The 21,707-nt window shown below is 37.0% G+C and overlaps 1 protein-coding gene across 3 annotated transcripts in view; it reads left to right on the top strand.

Annotated features, from left to right (window-relative positions):
• Window positions 1-21,707, top strand: part of Pappa (pappalysin 1) — a 250,351-nt gene that overhangs the window by 103,684 nt on the left and 124,960 nt on the right. For all 3 annotated transcript variants that reach the window (XM_004662682.2, XM_045150186.1, XR_006637197.1), the window contains exon 8: window positions 16,890-17,018. In XM_004662682.2, the coding sequence (XP_004662739.2) occupies window positions 16,890-17,018 (129 nt within the window). The remainder of the gene's footprint in view (window positions 1-16,889; window positions 17,019-21,707) is intronic.

Here is a 21,707-nt window from a genome sequence, read left to right as displayed (position 1 = left end):
ATGCTCCCATCTCCTCCTATTGTGTAGGAATTACAGTCAAAAACTCTCAGACATTGAAAGAACATCAAAGCCAAAACTAACAATTTACTATGGAAGACTTGAGCTCAGATAAGGAAGGTCACTACTTCAGATTCATGCAGCCATTTTAAAGAGGAAGAAAAGGGAATCATGGTTTGTCACTTGCAATCCAGGTGTTCCTTTCCATATATAACAGAATGCTGGGGTCTAGCCAGTACTTGGGATTCACCTCGGGCTCAACTATCCCTGATCATGAAGAAGAGAATTCTGCCATGGTGGCTCAGAGGAAATTATAGAGCCAACTTTATAACCTCATGGTGGTGGGGGTGGTCAAAAGGGAAAAGGAGTAGTATAGGAAATTATGGAACACATTTGACCAAATTCAGGGTCAACATGATTCTCCACGAGCCCCCTCATTTCTAAACTCAACCTTGTAGGTTCAAGTTTTCCTCTCATCAGAAACGTAACTTCCTGCTTCTAAGAAGCAAGACTTACAAAAGGGCTCAGAAGACTCTGTGGACATCAAATAGCTCTTACAAAATAGAGTTTTGATGAGTTAAGTGTAAATGAATCAGAAACATAAGGATTACATTTTCCCCAAGTGCACATGGGTTTCAAAATTGAGGGGAAATGTAGCCTTCTAAGAGCACATGGGCTTTCACCGACCCCAAAGCATCCACGAGGAGGGTGGGGGCAGAGAAGAAAGAGGAGCCCAACCCCCAAATGGTTTTAGATGTGGTGCCAAATTCAGAAATGCTGTTGGACTCGCCCTCTGTCAGTAATAAAATTGCTGGCCACCCAGAGAGGCCACAGGGAGGAGAAAGGAGATTGCTTTCCCCACAGGCCCCTGGTCCTCACTAACTACTCAGGGCTGCTCAATCACCAGTTGTCACTGGGTTCCTGTGCAGGACTGGACCGCCCCAACTTGGCCTCAATATTCACACTATACAGCATGCCTTGTTTACATCCCACTAGATCTGGTGTTTTGGCTTTCAGAGTCCTTGGCGACCAAGCAGCTTATCATAAGCCCCTACTCAGTAATCAGGTGACCTGTCCATCACCAGTAGAATGTTTGGGGAAGTTGTCACACATATCCCTTAGTTGCATTCGGGGAAAACAAAGAGTCACTTGCAAATATTTTCCTCTTCCCTTTCTTTAATGCTATCCAGGTGTGGAGTTTCCCCCAAACTAGTAAATGCCCTCCTTTCAAATCTCAGTAAAATTGCAGGACGGCTGTTACTTTATACCAGCGTTGAAGCTCTACATCTTTTTCAATTCCCATATTGTCCCTCTATTCTTTTCCTTGTAGTTTATTCCATTGCACTGAGAAAGTAAGAAAATCATTTCAATTGGTGGTAAAAGATGATTAAAACAAAATAACAAAGGCCTTGGCTGCAAACTGTTAGTTTTATTAAATTTGCTACTGTGTTTTAAATTGGTACCAGGGCAAATCTTTGGTCAATTATATCAAAGGCTGCTGGAATTAATCAGTTGTGTGTATGTTTTCTCCTTTCTGGATCTTATGCAGAGTGAGGACAACTTTGTTAGTATAAAAAGAATGAGTTTTTGCAGTACCCATGTGAGAGGTTATACCCTGGGCCCAGTGGAAAGGGATCCAAATGCTCAATGGATTCTCAGATGTGGGCATCTCATTCTTCATTTGTTAAATCCAAACCATGGACTAGAGACCATAGCGGTTACCAGAAGGAATAAGATGATGGCTCTTCCAAAACAAAACAAAGCTTCTTTCTTGGGACAAAAGGAACTCAGCATTATAGCTCTGCCTTACTAAATTGACACCTGAGTGGAAAAGCTGTCATCTACCAAGTGCCTGAATGAAAGAGAAAAGAAGAGGTGGCATGGGAGGTGCCAGGGCTGCACAAAGTCTAGATTTCTGTTTGCCAGTTCAACTACTGTTTGCATACCTAACCTCTCATTCTGACATCTACAGGTGGGGAGGAGGCTTGGGCAATCCAACTCCAATTCTTTGCTTTTATCACAGTGATTTCCTAGTAACTTCAGAGCCCACATTTTGTCTCAGACACTCCCACCCTCCACCATATACATCTGCCTTATCATTGCAGAAAAGTCTTATTGTTTCCTATGGTTGACCCTAAAGTTCGGTCTAAATGAGCAATCCTTTTATCTAAAAGGATTTACCTATGTCATATTTTGTGCTGGTCCTACTGCTCAGAATTGCCACTTACTGTACTTATCTTCTGACAGTCTCACCCCTGTGTGTTGTTGCAAACAATTCATTCAGTACACTTGGTTGAAAAGCTATTATGTGTCAGGAACACAGAGGTAGTTGTGAAGAGCTAATGTGTTCTCTATTTTAACACACAGTAAAGCTGGTAGACATTCAATATCTGATGGCCAGACCGCATGCTTAGTTTTAAAATAAAGTATGAGAAACTAAAGACTTGTACTAGGAAGCCACCCTGATCCAAATGTCAAAAAGAAGTCCCTATAAGCCTTTCTAATCCTTCTAACCCACTTCTAGATCATGTCCTACGTTTATGATTTTTAAACTTTACCTGATAATTCTCCTATATTTTACTTGGTTTGTTGACTCCCTTACCCTTTGAACTACTTGAGTTCAGTTATAGTATTTTCATGTTGGGCTTCTTTATTTTGAGTAAACTCCAACTTTTTTTTTTATTTGAACAAAGAAGCTGAGTGCTACAGAGAACTGATTTGTCCAAAATCATAGCATAGTTAATGGGAATATCATGGCTGTTTTCCCTGATACATGGTGGTCTGCTCCCAAGCTATTCTTTCACAAAGTTGTATAATGCTCCCTGTCCCAAATCTTTCATATCCATCCCCACTACCAGCATTAATAATAAGTAAGATCAAAACACTTTCCATCTTGAATAGAAATGAAAGTTCCCTTTAGGAATTCATAAGCAGGGGCTGAGGAGATGGCTCAGCAGTTAAAAGCACTTGCTGGCAAAGCCTGCTAGCCCCAATTTCAGTCTCCAAGACCCACATAAAGCCAGGTACACAGAGTAGTGCATGCATTTGCAGTGGCAATAGACCCTAACACACCAATGTTCTTTCATTCCTTTCTTCCTTTCCTTTCTTTCCTTTTTTCTTTCTTTCTTTCGTTCTTTCTTTCTTTCTTTCTTTTCTTTCTTTATTTACTTCTCTCTCTCTCTCTCTCAAATTAAACAAATAAAAATAAATTTTAAAAAATCATGGTGAAATTCATATTGGAATTAAGTACTATATCATTATCATTTATAGGGAAAACCTGAATGTATAAGATTTTAATATATAAATATTAAGGAAAACATCATTCAATAAGACTAATTACAACTACAAGGATGGTCATTATATGAGGAACAGCATGTTATTAAAAGTTTTAATACTTTTTAAACAAAATATAATCTCAAAACATCTATACTACTGACATACTTTGTAGATAAACTCCTGCATCTTTCACCTAGATGAGCATTTAGTCTCTCTGCCATCAAGTACTGCCTTTCCATCTTTCTCATAAATCAGTTGTCTATACTGAGATCAAAGCAAGCATCATCATGCCAGTTGTCATGAAAGCCAGCACTCTGCTTCGTCCCTTGATCTGACCGTTCTTCAGTCAGTCAGTGCACTTGTTTCAGAACTGAACTCAGATGCTACCTCCATCAGTCAGGGCAATAGCCACATTCTGTTCTCATGCAGACCCTATGCTTTTTAGACTCCATTAAAGAGACCAAAATTAACACTTTCCCTTCTTTGCCAGCCTATGTGCATTCTAAAGACAAGCAAGGTTGGAGATGTGGCTCAACATTAAGGTGCTTGCTTACAAAGCCTTGACGACCTTGGTTCAGTTCTCCAGTACTCATGAAAAGCCAGGTGCACAATGTGGCTCATGAGTCTGGAGTTAGTTTGCAATGTCAAGGGGCCATGGCATGCACATGTTTCCTCTCTCTCCTCACCTCTCTCCCTCCCCCACCCCTTGCAAACAAATAATAAAATAGTATTTTAAAAGGACAATGCCATATTCTAGGACAATAATTGTGGCTATGTGGTTGGGTGAGTGGATTAACAAACAAAATGACAGAAATGTAATTTTTCACAGTTAGAGGAAAAAGAATGGTGAAGGCTATAAGTATAAATACCTGACATGAAATTCACCAGCTGAATTGGCTTCTATATTCTTTTCTTCCAGAACATTAAAGAAAAGTGTTATTACAACTTAAGATCTATATATACAAAAATTTATTTTACACATAGAAAAGTATATGTGAGCATTGTTATCAGAATATCACTGGTGGCTCACTCAAAGTGATGGAATTTGAAAGACCTTTATGAATTTTTTGCATACCACTCTAATTTGTTATTTTAAGCACTGGTGGTCAGAAAAGCTAAAGCAACTATGATAATATACTAATGATGATAAAATATTATCATTTCCCAATTTAAAAAAAGTGTGCTCGTATTCTAAAGATGTGTTAAAAGGATACATTTCAGAAGTTAAACAACTACTTAGATAGAGCTTGACTTTCCTTCAAATATTTTTAATAGTTTGTATTGTATTGTCCATTAATTTATGGCTGGATAATGGATGTTATCCAAACATAGGACATTACAGGGCCTGTCAGGGGTTCTAGAACCAAATAACATGGTTTAACCCCTACTTTAATATTATCTTCTTCCTAATGTTAGGCATCTCACTGATGTACACTCAACCTCAACTGAAAAATGGAGGTAATTTCTGCCAGTTAGCTATTTTAGAAATAATATGTGAAAAATTGGTAAATATTTAATCTAGTAATATTGCCAATATAAGTGTCCATCCACTTTAGAAAAATTTGAAAGTTAAAACTAGCGTTCTTTAAAACACATGACCAAGATATGAAACTAGAGAAAGGCACACAAGAAATATAATAGAGCTAAATATTTCTGGAGTCTAATGTCTTGTTGGTGTTTTGATTAAGAGAGGGTATCTGTTTAGGCACTTCAATGACTTGAATAAGTTTGCTCATTCCAAGAAAGAATATCTGGTACTGTAACCTCTGAAAGGCACTGATTTGAAAAGAACTCCTTCAGTGTAAGATGGGGACCCCTAAAAATCTATGCATGTAATGACAAAGTGTGCATGCTTAGCCACCTACCTACATCACAAATGAGACTTATTTTCATGGCCTAGGACCTGAGTATACCTTTATAAATCATTCATACCACACAAATATTTTTTTTTAATTTAATTTGTTAGTTTTCTTTTCAGTAAATACAGGCAGTTTGGTACCATTATTTAGGCTCATCTGTGATCTACCCCTTCCCATTAGACCCTCCTTGTTAATGAAAATGGGTCATGCATTGTGGCGTTAGCCCCCAGTTATTGGTATGATAAATGTCTCTGCAAATCATGACCCAACATGTGACTCTGACATTCTTTCCGCCCCCTCTTCCGCAAAATTTCCCTGAGCCATGTTGGGTTCATTTTTGGTCTGCTTCAGTGCTGAGGTGTTGGGGGCCTCTGAGGCTCTGGCTCTCTGATTTGGTATTGAGTTTGTACCTCTTAATATGGTCTAGAAATGCTTAAGTTGAGAACTTCAGAGGAAAACATTAACTGGTTCCAGGTTAGTAATGATCTAATTGTATATCTTTGAAGAAAGGTATAGCTTTGTTCCAGGGGATACAGCATCCCCACAGATACACTAAACATACAGTCACATGTCAAAATTGGTAGCACACACAAAAAGGCAAAAGCATAACAAAGAAAAGTTAGCAAGTAACATCAATTTTTTAATTAAAATTTGTTTTAATGAGAAATATGCATATCTGTATTTTATGATAAATAAGCAAAAAGGCAAAAATAATGGAAATAAAACAAATTGAGTGGGGAGATGGCTAAACAGTTAAAGGTGCTTGCTTAGAAAGCCTACTGGCCCAGGTTCAATTCCCTAGCCACCCATAAAAAGCTGGTTTGCAGAGCCCAGACACCCTGGTGTTCCCCCTCCCTCCCTCCCTCCCTCTCTCTCTCTCTCTCTCTCTCTCTCTCTCTCTCTCTTTCACTTTCACACACAAACCCAAACACACACATTAAAAAGAAATACAATAGAATCAAATTAAGACAAGAAAGGACAAAAACAATAAATAAAGCATAAGATAGAGGCACATATAAGAAATAAAAGAAAGACAAGAAAGAAAGACAAGGAAGAAAAAAAAAAAACTACAACACAGTAGTCATGACACTAATCAGATTAAAGTCAATTGTAGGAATATTGAAATTCCTGAGTTGGATTTAACTAAAGAAAGGCTTACTGAAAGTTCAAAGTAAAATCACTAAAGATATGAAGTAAATACTACCTAGATAAGTGAATATTATTCAGACAAGGAAGAAATCAAGGTAAAAATAAACAAAACATTGAGGTCATACAGTTATAAAAAATATATATGATTTTGACCTTGAATATAATATGACCTGAAATATGGGAAAAGTAATGACTTTTATTTTTAATTATTTTGTTATTTATTTTTATTTATTTATTTGAGAGTGACAGAGAGAGAAAGAGGCAGAGAGAGAGAGAGAGAGAGGAAAGTCGGCACACCAGGGCTTACAGCCAGTCCATATGCGTGCGCCCCCTTGTGCATCTGGCTAACATGGGTTCTGGGGAATCGAGCCTTGAAAGGGATCCTTAGGCTTCACAGGCAAGCACTTAACCGCTAAGCCATCTCTCCAGCCCATAACTTTTATTTTTAAAAATTAATAAATGCATAATGATATCATGATATTTTAGAACATCTTTCTCAATAATTGGTTGATAGATCAAGCATAGTAAAATGTAATGATAATATAGAATACTTTGAACTATACAAAAGCATGTAGTCTTTATAAATATATAGAACTGTAATACTAAAGTATGAATATTTTATTATAAGATATAAATGCAGGATATATTTAAATTTTGTCATATATTAGGTAATGAAAACAAATACCAATAAGTATTAATTAGAATCATATAGACATTTTTGTTTATTTTATAAAATGTAATTCTTACAGAAACACAAATAAAGATGAATTACCTCTGACTTTAATATTAGACATTCTGCTAGTGTAAGTTAAAAATGTATATATTGAGTGATTTTTGAAATGGTAATTTTTGTTACTCTAGTATAATTTTATTTTGAGTTGTGGGTGTGTTTGTAGCTTGATGGCAGAATGCTCTAGCAAGTGTGAGGCCCTGAAACATTACCCCAGCACCATTAAATCAAAACAAAAAGCATTTTCTAAAATTAAATATTTCCATGGTGATAAAATTTAAAAGGTATTATTTCTCTTACAATATAATCAAATCAAGAATACATAATTCCATTGTTGATCCTAGATAGGATTATAAAGGAAGACTTAAGTCTAGGGACGTAGGTTTGTGATAGAATGCTTACCTATCATGTGCAAGACCCTGAGTTCACTCCCAGGAGTGGAATAAAAAAAATTAAATAAACAACGTAGTCATTCTGTATCTGGTGACTACATGGAAGAATTATTAAAATACAACAATCTATGCATAAAGCATCTATGCATATCAATTTATATGATTCAGTTGGTATTATAATCCCCCAAAGAATTAGAGGCTGTATATATGTATATATACAGACAGACAGAAGCAACAATTAATTGTAGCACTGACATCTTAAAGTACCTGGGGTTGAGAATATATTGCTAACAAACAAATTACAATTTTTTATGAAGAAAGCTTTAAAACATTACTGAAACCGTAAAAGCATACTTAAATACATAAAACAGTAAACTGTGGAAGCATTCAATATCAGAAAGATGCCCTTTCTCTTCAAATGCATCAGTGAATTTAATGAAATTGAAATCAAAATCCCAATACACATTTTTTAAAAGGGGTAGAACATGGAGGAGGTTAACAATAGCACCAATTTGACTGTATTCACTGAGTACAAAATTAATTTAAAAAAATAAAATAGCTGGGTGTGGTGGCACATGCCTGTATGCCAACACTTGGGACGCAGAGGTAGGAGGATCTCCATGAATTTGAGGCCACCCTGAGACTACATAGTGAATTCCAGGTCAGCCTGAGCTAAAGTGAAACCCTACCTCAGAAGAAGAAAACAAAAAGTAAAATAAAATAAAATGTCAGCTACACAGTCATTCCCAAATGACAATAAAGCTGAAGTGTCTTGAGGCTTCATTAGGCAATACTAAAGAAAAAAATGAACCTTAGAACTCACATGACAAACCAAAGAGATCTTTTGAAGGAGAAAAACAAGGCATAGGATGAACTCCTAACATAAACCAGTATATTTACATGAATATGGAGATTGAGATAGACTGATACTGATGCGAAGACAGAAAATGTGGGGCCAGTTTAACAAGACAACTCATAAACAAACAGAGATTCGAAAAAGCACTATAATCTAGGAGTAAAAGGGTTACCTATTACCCTGAAAGGATGAATTAATACTGGAGAAAACATCATCTGCTTCTGAGAGAGGTAGAAATCTTTTCTTATATCATTAAAAAAAATCTGTAATGCAAATTACTGACTTTTTTTTAATTTTATTTATTTATTTATTTGAGAGCGACAGACACAGAGAGAAAGACAGATAGAGGGAGAGAGAGAGAATGGGCGCGCCAGGGCTTCCAGCCTCTGCAAACAAACTCCAGACGCGTGCACCCCCTTGTGCATCTGGCTAACGTGGGACCTGGGGAACCGAGCCTCGAACCTGGGTCCTTAGGCTTCACAGGCAAGTGCTTAACCGCTAAGCCATCTCTCCAGCCCAATTACTGACATCTTAAGTCTTCCTACGAAAAGAAAATAGAAGATAGCATTGCATGACCTTGCATGAAGGGAACAAAATTTTCTATTAAATAAGTAATAGATGCACAGTGAAAAATAGGAGACTCAGTCTTGGAGATGGTGTTTTCAAGGTTGTTAGGTATAAGTAATTAATATCCCCTAAATTTAAGCACACTAAATATTACTACAAAAATCCAATATGAAGTAGGCATCACGATAAATAGGCACCCACTGAGCTAGAAATGCAATAGCTCAACAAATGTGTAAAAAGTTACTAAAACTGGTAATTGATGAAACAAAGGCACAATGAGAAAAATTATAGAACATAATTTATTAACTATCAAATTGGCAGAAAAAAATAATTCTTTGGCAGGATGAAGTGTTGGAAAAGACCTGAAGTGATGGGAAGTCTGCAGGTAGGCTTATTAATTGGTATAACCATTTGGGAGAATAATTTGGCAAACCTAATAGAGATGAAAATGCAGCACAAAATATACATTTTTCTGTATTTCTTCCAGAAAACTCTGTGAGAAGATAAATACAAACATTTAAAGCAATATTGTTGGAGTTAATGAGAAAAAAGCATTAAAAATAATAAACAATATTTAATGAACAAACCAATCTATGTTCCCATGAAGCACATAGAAAGCAATTAAAGGGTGATGTGTTCATACAGTAACATACTTATGTCAGTGAGACTAAGTAACCTAGATCTACTTGTAGCTATATGTATGATCTCCCATAAGTACTGAGAGAAAAAAAGCCAACTTTTTAATTATAAGTATGCTATTAAAACATCTAGGGCCGGGTGTGGTGGCGCACGCCTTTAATCCCAGCACTTGTGAGGCAGAGGTAGGAGGATCTCCGAGAGTTCGAGGCCACTCTGAGACTATATAGTGAATTCCAGGTCAGCCTGAGCCAGAGTAAGACCCTACCTCGAAAAACCAAAAAAAAAAAAAAAAAAATAGGGATTTTTAAATGTACAAACCAGTAGATATAAGCCAATAGATATAAAAATGTGCCTGTAAGGAAAATAAGGAACAAGAAGGGCTCACAGATGAGTTCAAATTTTATTAGTACATATTGTGTTTTTTTCTCACCACAATTAGCATATATGAAGAAAATATGGCCCCATGTTACCATTTGACCAAGCTGTGAGGAAGTCTGTGACATTTGTTGTAGTTTCTCTGCTCTCCATGTAAGTGAAGTGTTTTCTAATTAAAACATCTGCAAGAGCTGTTCTAAAGTCTCTGGCACATCTTTTCAGGCTCAGGAAGTGATTGTTTCCTTCCTTCTCTATTCTTGGCTTCAAGCTGGTAGCCAAAGTGCCTGGGCATTAACCTCTGACTCTTGGCCTTGGGCTTGACTAGAATATTTGGGATCTTTTTGAATCAGAGACATCCTAGGTGGTCTCATCACCATGACTTCTAGCTTAGATAGTCTGGGTGGTAGATTTAAACCTATGTAAAGGTTCAAACTAGAAAGATGTAACACTACATTCCTCATTAAATGAGAAGTATTGGTTGTAGAACTGAACATCACATCTTTCCCTGAAACATGGATTCTCAGAGAATAAACTGTTGTTCATTATTAGTGAGTCAGCAAGTTGTATTTCAAAAGATAAATTGTGTCTCCTGACGTCTAGACCTTTCCAAGTAGAACATGTATATAAACTCTTCTTGAATCAAAATTAGGGTTCTTTTATTTTATGTCTGGTCTGCTGTATTTTCAAGTTCATAACAGTCAGAACCATGCCTGGAAAACACTATCTTGCATTGGAGTTTGATAGACTTCATTCAGGTATTTGCCTATGGCTAAAGCTGCAGACAGGCAGCTTGTGTTCCATATGTACTAGTTTCCTCAGCAGAGATACTAATAATTGTTCATGAGATATTTTTTCTGTTTAAAATTACATGTAGAAATCATTAAAAATTTGCCTGACATAGGACACATGGGAACAAATTGAAAACATATTTTCAGTTTTATTTAAGAATGTTGAGTTTTGAAAAAAAATTAGCACAGTTTAATACTAGAGATCATCTTGAAAGACCATGATAAATGGATGCAAAGAAAACAGTGGATGGATGGGGAATGCTAAATGGTCTCTGAGACATACTGAGGCTCTTCCACAGATTTAGTGAGACTCTATACCCTTTCATCTTAGAGTTCCTTCATAATTTTCATTTTACACTTTCATAGAGGTATAGAAAAAGAGTCATATGCCATATCCAAGACATAAAAGCTGAATCAGAGTGATTTGATTATGGATTTCACATAGGTTTTAATGGACCTACCATGATATTAAATATATGCCTTCAGGTTTTTTATTAGTTATGTACACAGTATATACAGTTATGCTGGTATCATCATTAGCCTCTTCCTTGTACTTCCCCCTCTGCTGAGACCCTCCTTGTTTGGGAACATGGGTCATGCATTGTGGGGTTAGCCATCAGTTATAGGTAAGAGGCAATGTCTCTGTGCATAATGACCCAACATGTGCCTTTAACAATCTTTCTCCTCCCTCTTTTGCAAATGTCCTTGAGCCATGTTGGGTTCATTTTAGGTCTACTTCAGTGATGAGGTCTTGAGAGCCTCTGTCTCTGGATATTTGGTTTGGTAGGAGTTGAGTGTTCTCTGTGTCTTTCTCCTTAACCCTTGTGCTAGTTCACCAATGAAGTAATATTCTTACTCATTTCCCCAAATACTCTTAGATTCAGCTGGGGCCCTTTTGAGGTGTGATGGGCTCATTCTTTCCTTAGAATCTGTGTCCATCTGAAAAAGAGAAGCAAATTCTACAACGGAGAATGAAGTTAGTGCCAGATAAATGGGATAACCTTTGTTTTTTTAGAGAGAATTTAATAGGTGTAGGCCCTGTTGTATCCCACGATTGGTGGGAGCTTGATATTGGAGTGTGGGTTTATTTTTAGATGTGTTTCTGACTTGATTCCCAGCTCTAGCTATGGGTTCCCTTCCACTGAGCAGATCAGTTAGCCAAATCAAGAGCAGTTGGCTTCCCACCATGGCTGTGGGATGGCTTAATGGTTGAGGCATTTGCCTGCAAAGCCAGAGGATCCAGGTTAGTTTCCCCAGAACCCACGTTAGCCAGATGCACAAAGAGGTGCATGTGTCTGGACTTCATTTGCAGTGGCTGGAGTCATTCTTTCTCACACACTCTCTCTCTTTCTCTGTCAAATAAATAAATAAATAAAATTTTCCTTCAGCTTTAAATATATATATTTGAAAATATGGAGTTAAATATTTAAACTTAATAATTCTTAGCCACCTTCTGTATTTTTAGTACATTTTATTTTTTTTTTATTTGAATGCATTTGTGTGTAAGGCATTCCAAGGCTTCTTACCATTGAAAATCAACTTACACAAGTGGCTTGAGAATTGAACCCCAGGCCAGCAGACTTTGTAATAAGTGCCTATAACCACTGAGAAATCTTTATAGATCTCCTTTTAAGGAATGAATTTTAGCATATGGTAACACTATAAATCAATATGCACTTACAATCAATATGACATTTTTTGATCAGTCTTCATCATACCCTCTCCAGTGTCTTGTGGCTCAGGTTTTCCCTCTAAGGACCAGGTGAAGATTCAACCATTTGGCTTGCCTTTTAGAATGTAGAATTTTATGGCACCATTGCTGTTTGGGTCTACATTTTGTCTCCAACATCCTCCCTTGCCCTCCCCTCTATCCCCACCCACTTATTGTCTAGTGCTCAGGATGCTTTCTGGGTATGTCAGCATCTTGGATAGATTCAGGTTAGGTGCTGTAGATGAGTGAGACTATGCGGCAATTATCTTTCTGTGATTGGGTAAGTTCAATGATAATGATCTGTTCCAGGTTCAACCATTTTGAGATTGGTTCATAGTTTATACCCAAGGCTCACATAGAATTTAGGATTTAGTCCAGATTAGCTTTCAACTGGTGGTACCTTATCCTGCCTCAGGTTACCAAGTATTCTGATTAGCAACATGAGCCACGTTACCTGGCTTCAATATGACATTTCCACAGAAGAATATTGAGAAAATCCTATCAATGAGAAATGCCAGCATTTTATTTATCATAATCAGAAATGTAAACTTAAGGTAGAGTTTAAATTGGAGACACTTATAAAGTTGTGCTGAGTAAATGTTGAAAATATTAAAAACAAAATACCAATGGATTCACAAGGTAACCCCCAACACTTGCCAAGATTCTGTCATATTTAAAGTTATAACCTAGAATCACAAAATTAATCCTTAGTATTTTTTGAGAACTGATTGTTAAATGCTAGTGATGTTTAGAATCTTAAAAAATAAAAACAACTTAATGCACCATTGCAAAATCTTTGAAAGATATCTCAAAAGGCCAAAATACTCACATCTCAAATAAAATGCTAAAGGTTTAGTTCCAGAGAAATAATAAATGGGAAGGTTCAGCCTAGTAGAAAACTCTTAAGGTACATTGGCTGACCAAGTTTTGAGCTGTAAAATGACTTTGAATCTAAGAACATGCTGCTAGGGTTAGCAAGACTGGGAAAGGGAGAAGCTCACAACAGGAAGTAAGTTGGAGGCGGCATCAGTGATCAAGACCGATGTGCCAGTTGCTTCTAGATTGAAGGAAACATAATGTGGAAGTTTTGGGGTCTGGTAAATTTAGTCCATTAAAAATAAAGAAAATTCAGGAGGAGAAGGAGTTCAAGTGGTAATTTAAAGTTTTCCAGATTAGTTTAGGGTCAGCTAAAGAAAGAAGCTTGACTTTTAGACCAGTCATGAGTGGGTTCTTACATTCACAAGTCCTCAGGGGCCACTAGCTTGTCTTTCTGATTTTACGTTGGAGGAAATGTAATTTATCACAGGGAATTTTCAGTGGTAAATACAATTATTTTAGTAACAGTTATACCTGCCTTCCACCCACATTTTTACTGAAAGTGTGACTTAAGCTTTTATTTTCCTATCAGCTCCTGTCTCTGATTGCTCCAGCCAGGCTTCAGCAGGAAAACACACAATTGGAAGAAGCAGAGTTGATAAAGTTTTTCTAACAATATGATGTATTATATTTGTTTCTACTAGGAAGGTCATTGGGTAGATGTTATTAGGAGAAAGATTCATCCCAGGATAAAAAGAGACCCAAGATACAGAGTTTTTTTCAAAAGTTGGAATAGATCACCATAAAGAGCATGAGCTGTCTGGCACTGAGGATTTCCTAGCTAAATGATGTGGTAGAAAATGGACTTTACAACAAGCTAAATATGATGGCCTCACATTCATGAGTTTACCTTACATGGTTACCTGTAGTTACCTATCACTCCATCTATTCTATTAATAAGGTCATAGCATAACTCAAGTGACTGAGAATGTTGATAATTAATCATTGGTAAAATGAGTTAACATTGATTAATTATTTATCTTAGTTGCAAACATATATGCCTTATATCATTATCATTTTCAAGCTACTAATACATGCTTTGAGGTCTGGTTTAGAATTGACTCAAAACAGACTCAAAGAGAGAAAACGTTTACTCATGACTGCCTGGAAAAAAGATATGAAGCCAGGACATAAAAACACATGTTTGCTTATCTGCAAGTTGGTATTAACTGAAGTGGAGGAGGAGCAGTACACAAAGAGGTAAAGAGGAAAGGCAAAGGAAGGCTAGAAAGATAGCATCCAAAAGGTAGCTCACTGCCTTACACAAATATTTTAATCACAAATCATTTGTCACACACATGTGTGCACACACCGATAAAAACAAGCAGAGAAGTACTCTTCATCCTGGCATATTTTTCTATAGAAGCATCCCATCTTCTCAGATAAAGAAAATATTCCCTCAGTGGCCAAGAATATAGCCTAAAGCAAATTTCTTATAAAAATGTGGCCACATTATTTTAGTGTTTCCATATTTTAGAACTAAGTGGATGTTTCATAGACTTATGTCATATTATTTAATACTTAGTTTTGCCTTCATTCATTATGTGAAAATACCACTTTCGTCTAACCCTATTCTAATTCTAGAAGAATCATTGATTGCTCATGGGGTAGGTAAAATAGCCAATGAGCTGGGTATTGGTATGATCGCATTCTAGAGGCTTACAATGCAGCCACCATTTCTTTGTATAATATCTCATATTTTTATGTATTTTTCATCAGCACTGGATTTCCATCAACAGAATCCCCAGGGACTTCTCTTTGACCCCACCCCCAATATTAGGAGCTGCTTGAGTACTGCTAAAATACACTCCTTTTTTGGATAATATGTCTAACATTTTCAGCAAGGTTATGTTACTCACCAGAATCCTCCATTGCTCATAAACTCCCAACTCATTATTGCATGGAGTATCAGGACACCTTCTCTGTCCATTGGCCATGTACCTGTTATTGTCTTCATCTTGTCCAATCAGCTCCAGACCAAACAGCAGCTGAAATAACAGATAGACAGGAGAACTTGAGATTTTCCACATCTTCCTTTTGCTTATGAAATCTACATCCTTCCAGTCTGGAATCTGATAGGTATTCTCTTCATTATCCATGTGTGTGTGTGTGTGTGTGTGTGTGTGTGTGTGTGTGTGTGTGTGTGTTTTCCCATGGGATTTATTATTATTATTATTAACAAATGAGTGATTGGTACACAAAGAGATGAGCAGAAAAATAGCATATCCCTAGGCTGGAGAGCTGCCTTCATAGTTAAAAAGCACCTGCTTACAAAGTCTGATTCCCCAGTACCCATATAAAGCAGACACACAAAATGGGACATACATCTGGAGTTCATTTCCAGGAGCCTTGGCAGACCCATTCTCTTTTTCTCTTTCTCTCTTCTCCTTTCTCTCTTCTCTTCCCTCCCTATCTCTCCCAGCTCTCACTCTCAAATAAACTAATTAATAAAAGAATATTTTAAGAAAAATCAACATATCATTTTGGAAAATATATAAAAGTAAATAGGGGTGTGGATTTGGCCTTATGAAATTAACATAAGTAAGCAGTTGTCTTGAAAGAAAGTTGGAATAGCTAAGTTCCTGGATAAAGGAAGTCAGAACAAGCCCTGGAAGTCTTAAGTCATAGGAGTGATACAATATTGGCATTCTGAAAATCTAGCAGGTAGCTCTGGGGACTTGAAATCAAGGACTAGACCTTACTTTACAAGATAAGGGATTATCAAGGCAGGCCTGCAGAAGGCAGAATACAGGGCTTTGAAAAGAACTGGCTGAAGTTCTCCATGCCTCAGATTCAGACTATGAGTAACAATAAAGTGTTGTTTTGATTCTCAGATAAGAAAATATATGGCAAATACCTAGTCCAGGGCCAAAATTCAATTAGTAGCAGCCAGGGTTAAGTTGAGAATGAGACACACAGGGAAAAACATGTGATGAAGAGGAGAATTACTAACAGTGTTGCATAAGGAAAGGGGTTACTCATGTACAATGGGATTTCTGCACAGGTCTTTAAATGAGAGAAAATAATCAGATAGTGCTCAAAGAATCTCATATGGTATTTTCCCACTTCTGTGCTTTTGTTTAACCTGATTTTTACCTCTGGTTTGTTTTCTCCTGGGCACTTTGATTGTATGTTCTAAGCTCTCTGATACCTTCTCACAAGAATTGCATGAAAAGTTAAAGATCCAGAACCCCTGGTACAACACATAGCCATCAGTCAGATGATGCTTTTTTTTAAAAAAATTTATTTATTTATTTATTTATTTATTTATTTGAGAGTGACAGACACAGAGAGAAAGACAGATAGAGGGAGAGAGAGAGGATGGGCGTGCCAGGGCTTCCAGCCTCTGCAAACGAACTCCAGACGTGTGCGCCCCCTTGTGCATCTGGCTAACGTGGGAGCTGGGGAACCGAACCTCGAACCGGGGTCCTTAGGCTTCACAGGCAAGTGCTTAACCACTAAGCCATCTCTCCAGCCCAGATGATGCTTTTTTTAACTGGTGCATAGTTTACTGCTGTGCAGCATGCTTGGCAGAGTAACATAATCACAGAATATAATAAAAAGTATTGGGTAAATAAAGGTTGAATATGATTTAAAAAATTGAGCCACACTGACTGCCTATCTGCCACAAGCATTGTATTTGTTTAACTAGTTGTCTTCTTTTCTTTTCCCAGGGATGTGAAACATGGCAGTGTGTACCAGTACCAGGTTATCACCATTTCAGGAACTGAAGAGAGTGAGCCATCCCCCGCTGCCATATATACCCATGGAAGTGGGTACTGTGGAGATGGCATTATTCAGAAGTAAGTAGGCCAAACCAAGGAAAGAGGAGAATAGGTAGAATGCTAATTAGACCATGAGATGATCAAGGGATCGGGGTACTTGAAGGCGTGAGCCATGAGACAATAGTGAACCGCAGAAAACTATCAAGTGTCCTTCAAGCCATATGCTGGCCTTGGAAGAATAAATTTATTTTTTTTGAACACATGTATTGCTCAAGTATATAATATAATCTGTGATTCAGCCAGAGATATTGTTATGCATTTGCTACCATTTTGCGCCTGTTCCTCATCGTTTCATGTGTTATAAGGACTCTAGTAGTTTCTTTTAACTCACACATTCAGTTATCAAGGCACAGTTCATCTGGGTTAAAATACTTTTATGTCTTTTGCTAATTACTATTTACATTTGTTCAAACTTCGTATTAACAATTCAGAAAATATGGCAAACACTCACAAATATAATAAAGTGTTCTAACTAACTATATTGGTGAAACCATAAATACTGTATTCTCAAGTAAACACTGAATCTTAGAATGAGTATACTGGAGCAAGTGAATATGGGAGCAAGCAAAGACTCCAGAGCAAATAGAAATGATAAGATAGTATAAGGGTGGAGAACAAAGAACAGGATTTTGTGGGATTATCAATTCATACATTCTCTTGTTCTCAGGAAAGGATTTTACTCAGTTGCAAAATAGGAGGAAGGTAACATCATGAGTTTTAATAAACTACTGAGTTCATTTTTTTTCCAGAATAAGCATAAAAATCTTTTCTGACACAAAATTGAGAGGTTTCCCCTCCCATATAGATGAGGAAGTGTCTGACAATCATTTCAAAACTTTCTATTTAACTTTTATTTTCATTTGTATTTATTATAGAAAGAGGGACAGAGAGAGAGGGAGAAAGAATGGGCATGCCAATGCCTCTAGCCACTGGAAACAAACTACAGGCCCATGTGCCACTGTCTACATCTGGATTACATGGGTCCCAGGGAATTGAACCTGGGTCCTCAGGTTTTGCAGATGAGCACCTTAATGGCTAAGTCATCTCTCCAGCACTCAAAATTAACTTTCTTATTACTAAAAGTCATGTTTCTTATTACTAACGTATTAATTTGTTAGTCACACAATCCTTAAGACTTTTTAAAGGATTGGCAAATTTAATGAAAGTGTTGTGTTTGGATATGGCAAAACAAGCTATTGGCAAAATTTCTTTATTAAATGTCACCACTGGGTGTTACCTAGTACCTATGGAACATGGAATTGCAATTACCATTTCTGTTTGGGGAGGGCCAGTGTAGATAGTATTTGCTTCACAGTTAGATGGAACCACTGATATGAGGGTATAAATTAGCTCATAGGTGTCATACAGATATGAAAGAAAAGCCAAATATGACTGCTGATTTCTGCTTGTCACTGACAGATGCTAGAGGGGAAGAATAAATTATTTCACCACCAATGATTGTGTGGATCACGGTGCAAACTGGAACCTTATACAAGATGAACAGGCTAGCTAGGACTAGTACATGATGTTACCATTCTGAAAATAAAGGTGGTTTAAACATAAAAATCTATCAACAAAAGCACAGCTAGGCCCAGCAGTGTCCTGGCTTGACATTGAAAGAAATAATGAATTTTGTTAATATAATCTGATGGAGATGAGCAAGTTACATCTTTTCTATTTATTGCACAAGAAGATAGTAATACCTAGACAATTCCACTTCCTGCTATCCACTGAAGTACATCAGCTGTTCATGGAAAGGTCATCATTTATGTTTTGAAATAAACATGACGTTTTTAGCGTGGAATTACAGCTTATCTGGTAGAGTGCTTGACTAGCATGGAGGAAACCCTGGGTTCAATCTTTCCAGCACCATATAAACTGGGTATAGAGGTACATGCATGTAATTCTAGCACTCAAGAGGTAGACAGGTAGGCAGGCAGATCAGAAGTTCAAGAGTATCCTCAGCTACATAGTAATCTGAAATTGGTCTAGGATGCCCAGGACTCTGTCTAAATCAAAAAAAGAAAGGAAAAAAAAAAAGAAAGGAATGAAGGAATGTTAAAGTCACCTTCATACATTTAAACAATTCTATTTTATTTTACTGAATTAAGTTCACACATTGTCTGAATAAAATATTCAAAGTCCACTATATGCTACATGCTCACAGTGCAAAACGAAGGTGACACTCAAGAAGACTCTTATCTCTCTAATATAAAGACCTAGGTAAGAGTTATGTTTTCCTCCAATTTACAAGACTGAGGCTAATTTTTTCATGAACATGAAATTAATATTAATGTATATTCTGTCAAAAGAAATATCTAAATTTTTCTCTAACATCTGTGAAAGTTTTCTTTATTTTTGCCATGTATAAGTGAATGATTTAAATAGAAAGAGAGAAAGAAAAAATGCTGGTAATTAATTGCACAATTCCAACTGACTTCCTGAAGGAGTATCTCTTTAGGATTCACGTTTATGTCCTGAATCTTCTGCATGCATGTATAATTTCATAACAGAATTATCAATATGTCAAATTGAAGCAATATTGTAAGTATGTTAAGTGTTGAATTATGGTGTAAATCAGCTGATTGCCAACAATTTTTGTCTTAGACATAAATCATAAAGTCCCTGACTTGTCAAGGATAAATTCCATTCTGTATTATATGTATTTAAGACCTACATAGAAATGCAGTAACCAGACAAGGAGGTAGTTTCCAATGCAAAGGGGAAAGAGCGTAGTGCTCTCCCACACTGCCCTATTAATTTGCAACTTTTCACATGTCTACACTTGGTAGAACCCTGTACTGAGCCTAGCAACTTCAGGGAGGCAGTGCCCACTGTTTACTGGTCAGATTGAGCTGTTGACCCAGAATATTTGCAAAATGCTTGTCATCATTTGTTGATGACTGATAGTTGTGCTTTGGGATTTCTAGTTCACACAAAGAATTTAACCAGATCTTAAGTCTTTATCAGTAACTTAACCTATCTGTCCTATAGACATTGATTTAGAACTATGTTTCATAGGAGGAAAAACAAAAAAACACTACTGGGAAAAAAAAAAAAGATTCAAGTGTTTTCTCAAGCTCATACACCCAGTAAGTACTGGCATCAATACCTGTACTGAGGGCAAAATTCTCATCTGAATTTATTTCATTTCAGTATGACATGAGAATCACACAAAACTATCAAGTACTGAGTAGCTGCATGATGTCTGCTACATCAATGGCACAGTGCCAGGCACTGTGATGGTAGGATGCAAATGATTCTTTGAGCCATTTTGGCATCTCACAGCCTAGAATAAGGGCTTAGGTCATAGGCAAAGACAATCACTTTGACAGGTTCCGTGATAGAAGGAAAAGATGTCTGTGAACACAGAATGATGCTTACCTAATTCAGCCTGAGAGGTCAAGGGAGGTTTCTCAGAATGTCTCTATCTAATGATAGATCTGTAATGCCTAGAAGATATTTGTGGTGACCCTAATGCTTTACTTAAGCCAATAGAACATACTGTTTGCGTGATGATGGAAGGCAAGCTGGAAATATTCTTTGTGGCTTAGGGAACCAGCCCAGATTTAAAAAAAAAAAAAAAAAAAGTCTCTCCCTACATAACCCATGGAAGAGCTAAAAAGCAGGAAGGTTCTCTCCTGGAGACTGTTGAGATCAACAAGGAATATAAATTCCTTTACTCATGGTTTTACAGATGGGAAAGAACTTGGGTGGCTCTTTGGAGATCAATGCAATGTCCCAGGTCATCCTAAGGATGGATTGCTAGGCACTATCCTGCTACTCTGACACCTCCTAAAAACAACAAACAGTGCCTGGTGTTAATTGCCCCCATAAAAGGAAAAGTCTGAGGTCTGTTCCATGCTGTGACAGGTCCCAGCTGGTCTCTAGAGAGGAAGGGACAGCTGTCACTCTGTAGAGACCTCCCAAAGCAAAGTGGGAATGGGATCTGTGTTTCTTTTAGCATCTAGTAGGTGCTGCACACTGTACCAGGCACTTTGAGTTGCATTCCATTTTTTGCACTGCACTCTCAGAAGTAGTCCAGCTATCTACATTTGGCATATGAGGCTCGGCCTCCACACACTGTGCGGTGGGCTTCTGTGCACTGACAGACGTGTGTACAGTAGACACTAACCACATGTAGTTATTGAGTACTTGAGATGTGATGTCTGTGGTTGAGGAATGGAATTTTAAGTACATTCAATAGATTTAAACTTAAATCATCATAAATAAAATAATCAGATAAAGGAGCCAAGGGACTTACACAAGATTGTGTTGTTATTTTGGAACATGAGGTTCTAAACTTACGTTTTCTATTTCTAAAGGAAGAAAACTTTCCATAGAGCAGTAATCCATCTAGGACTCCAAGTTTTACTCTTCATTCACCTTGCCAAAGCCTAATTAAAAGAAAAATAAAATAAAAAGGTCAATGTTTTTTTTTTTTTTTTTTTTTTTTTTTTTTTTTTTTGTCTATCCCAAACTCTGTGAAAATCATCCTTAGGTAATGGAAATAATTCTAAGAAATAAACAAAATAGGCCATTTGTATTTCTGGACAGCATATTCCCATGGGTCCCAGAGTTTTTGACACCGTGAAATGACACACCCAATGAGGATATAAAACTTTTCCAGTGAAAGAATAACTAAACCTGAGAATGTGGGGTGGGGGGGAGTGTTTACTTTGAAGTATACTGAGGGAAGATGGAGTA

This window comes from Jaculus jaculus, chromosome 1, assembly GCF_020740685.1.
Source record: "Jaculus jaculus isolate mJacJac1 chromosome 1, mJacJac1.mat.Y.cur, whole genome shotgun sequence".
NCBI classification, from domain to species: domain Eukaryota; kingdom Metazoa; phylum Chordata; class Mammalia; order Rodentia; family Dipodidae; genus Jaculus; species Jaculus jaculus.
This window is presented reverse-complemented; position numbering and strand designations above follow the sequence as displayed.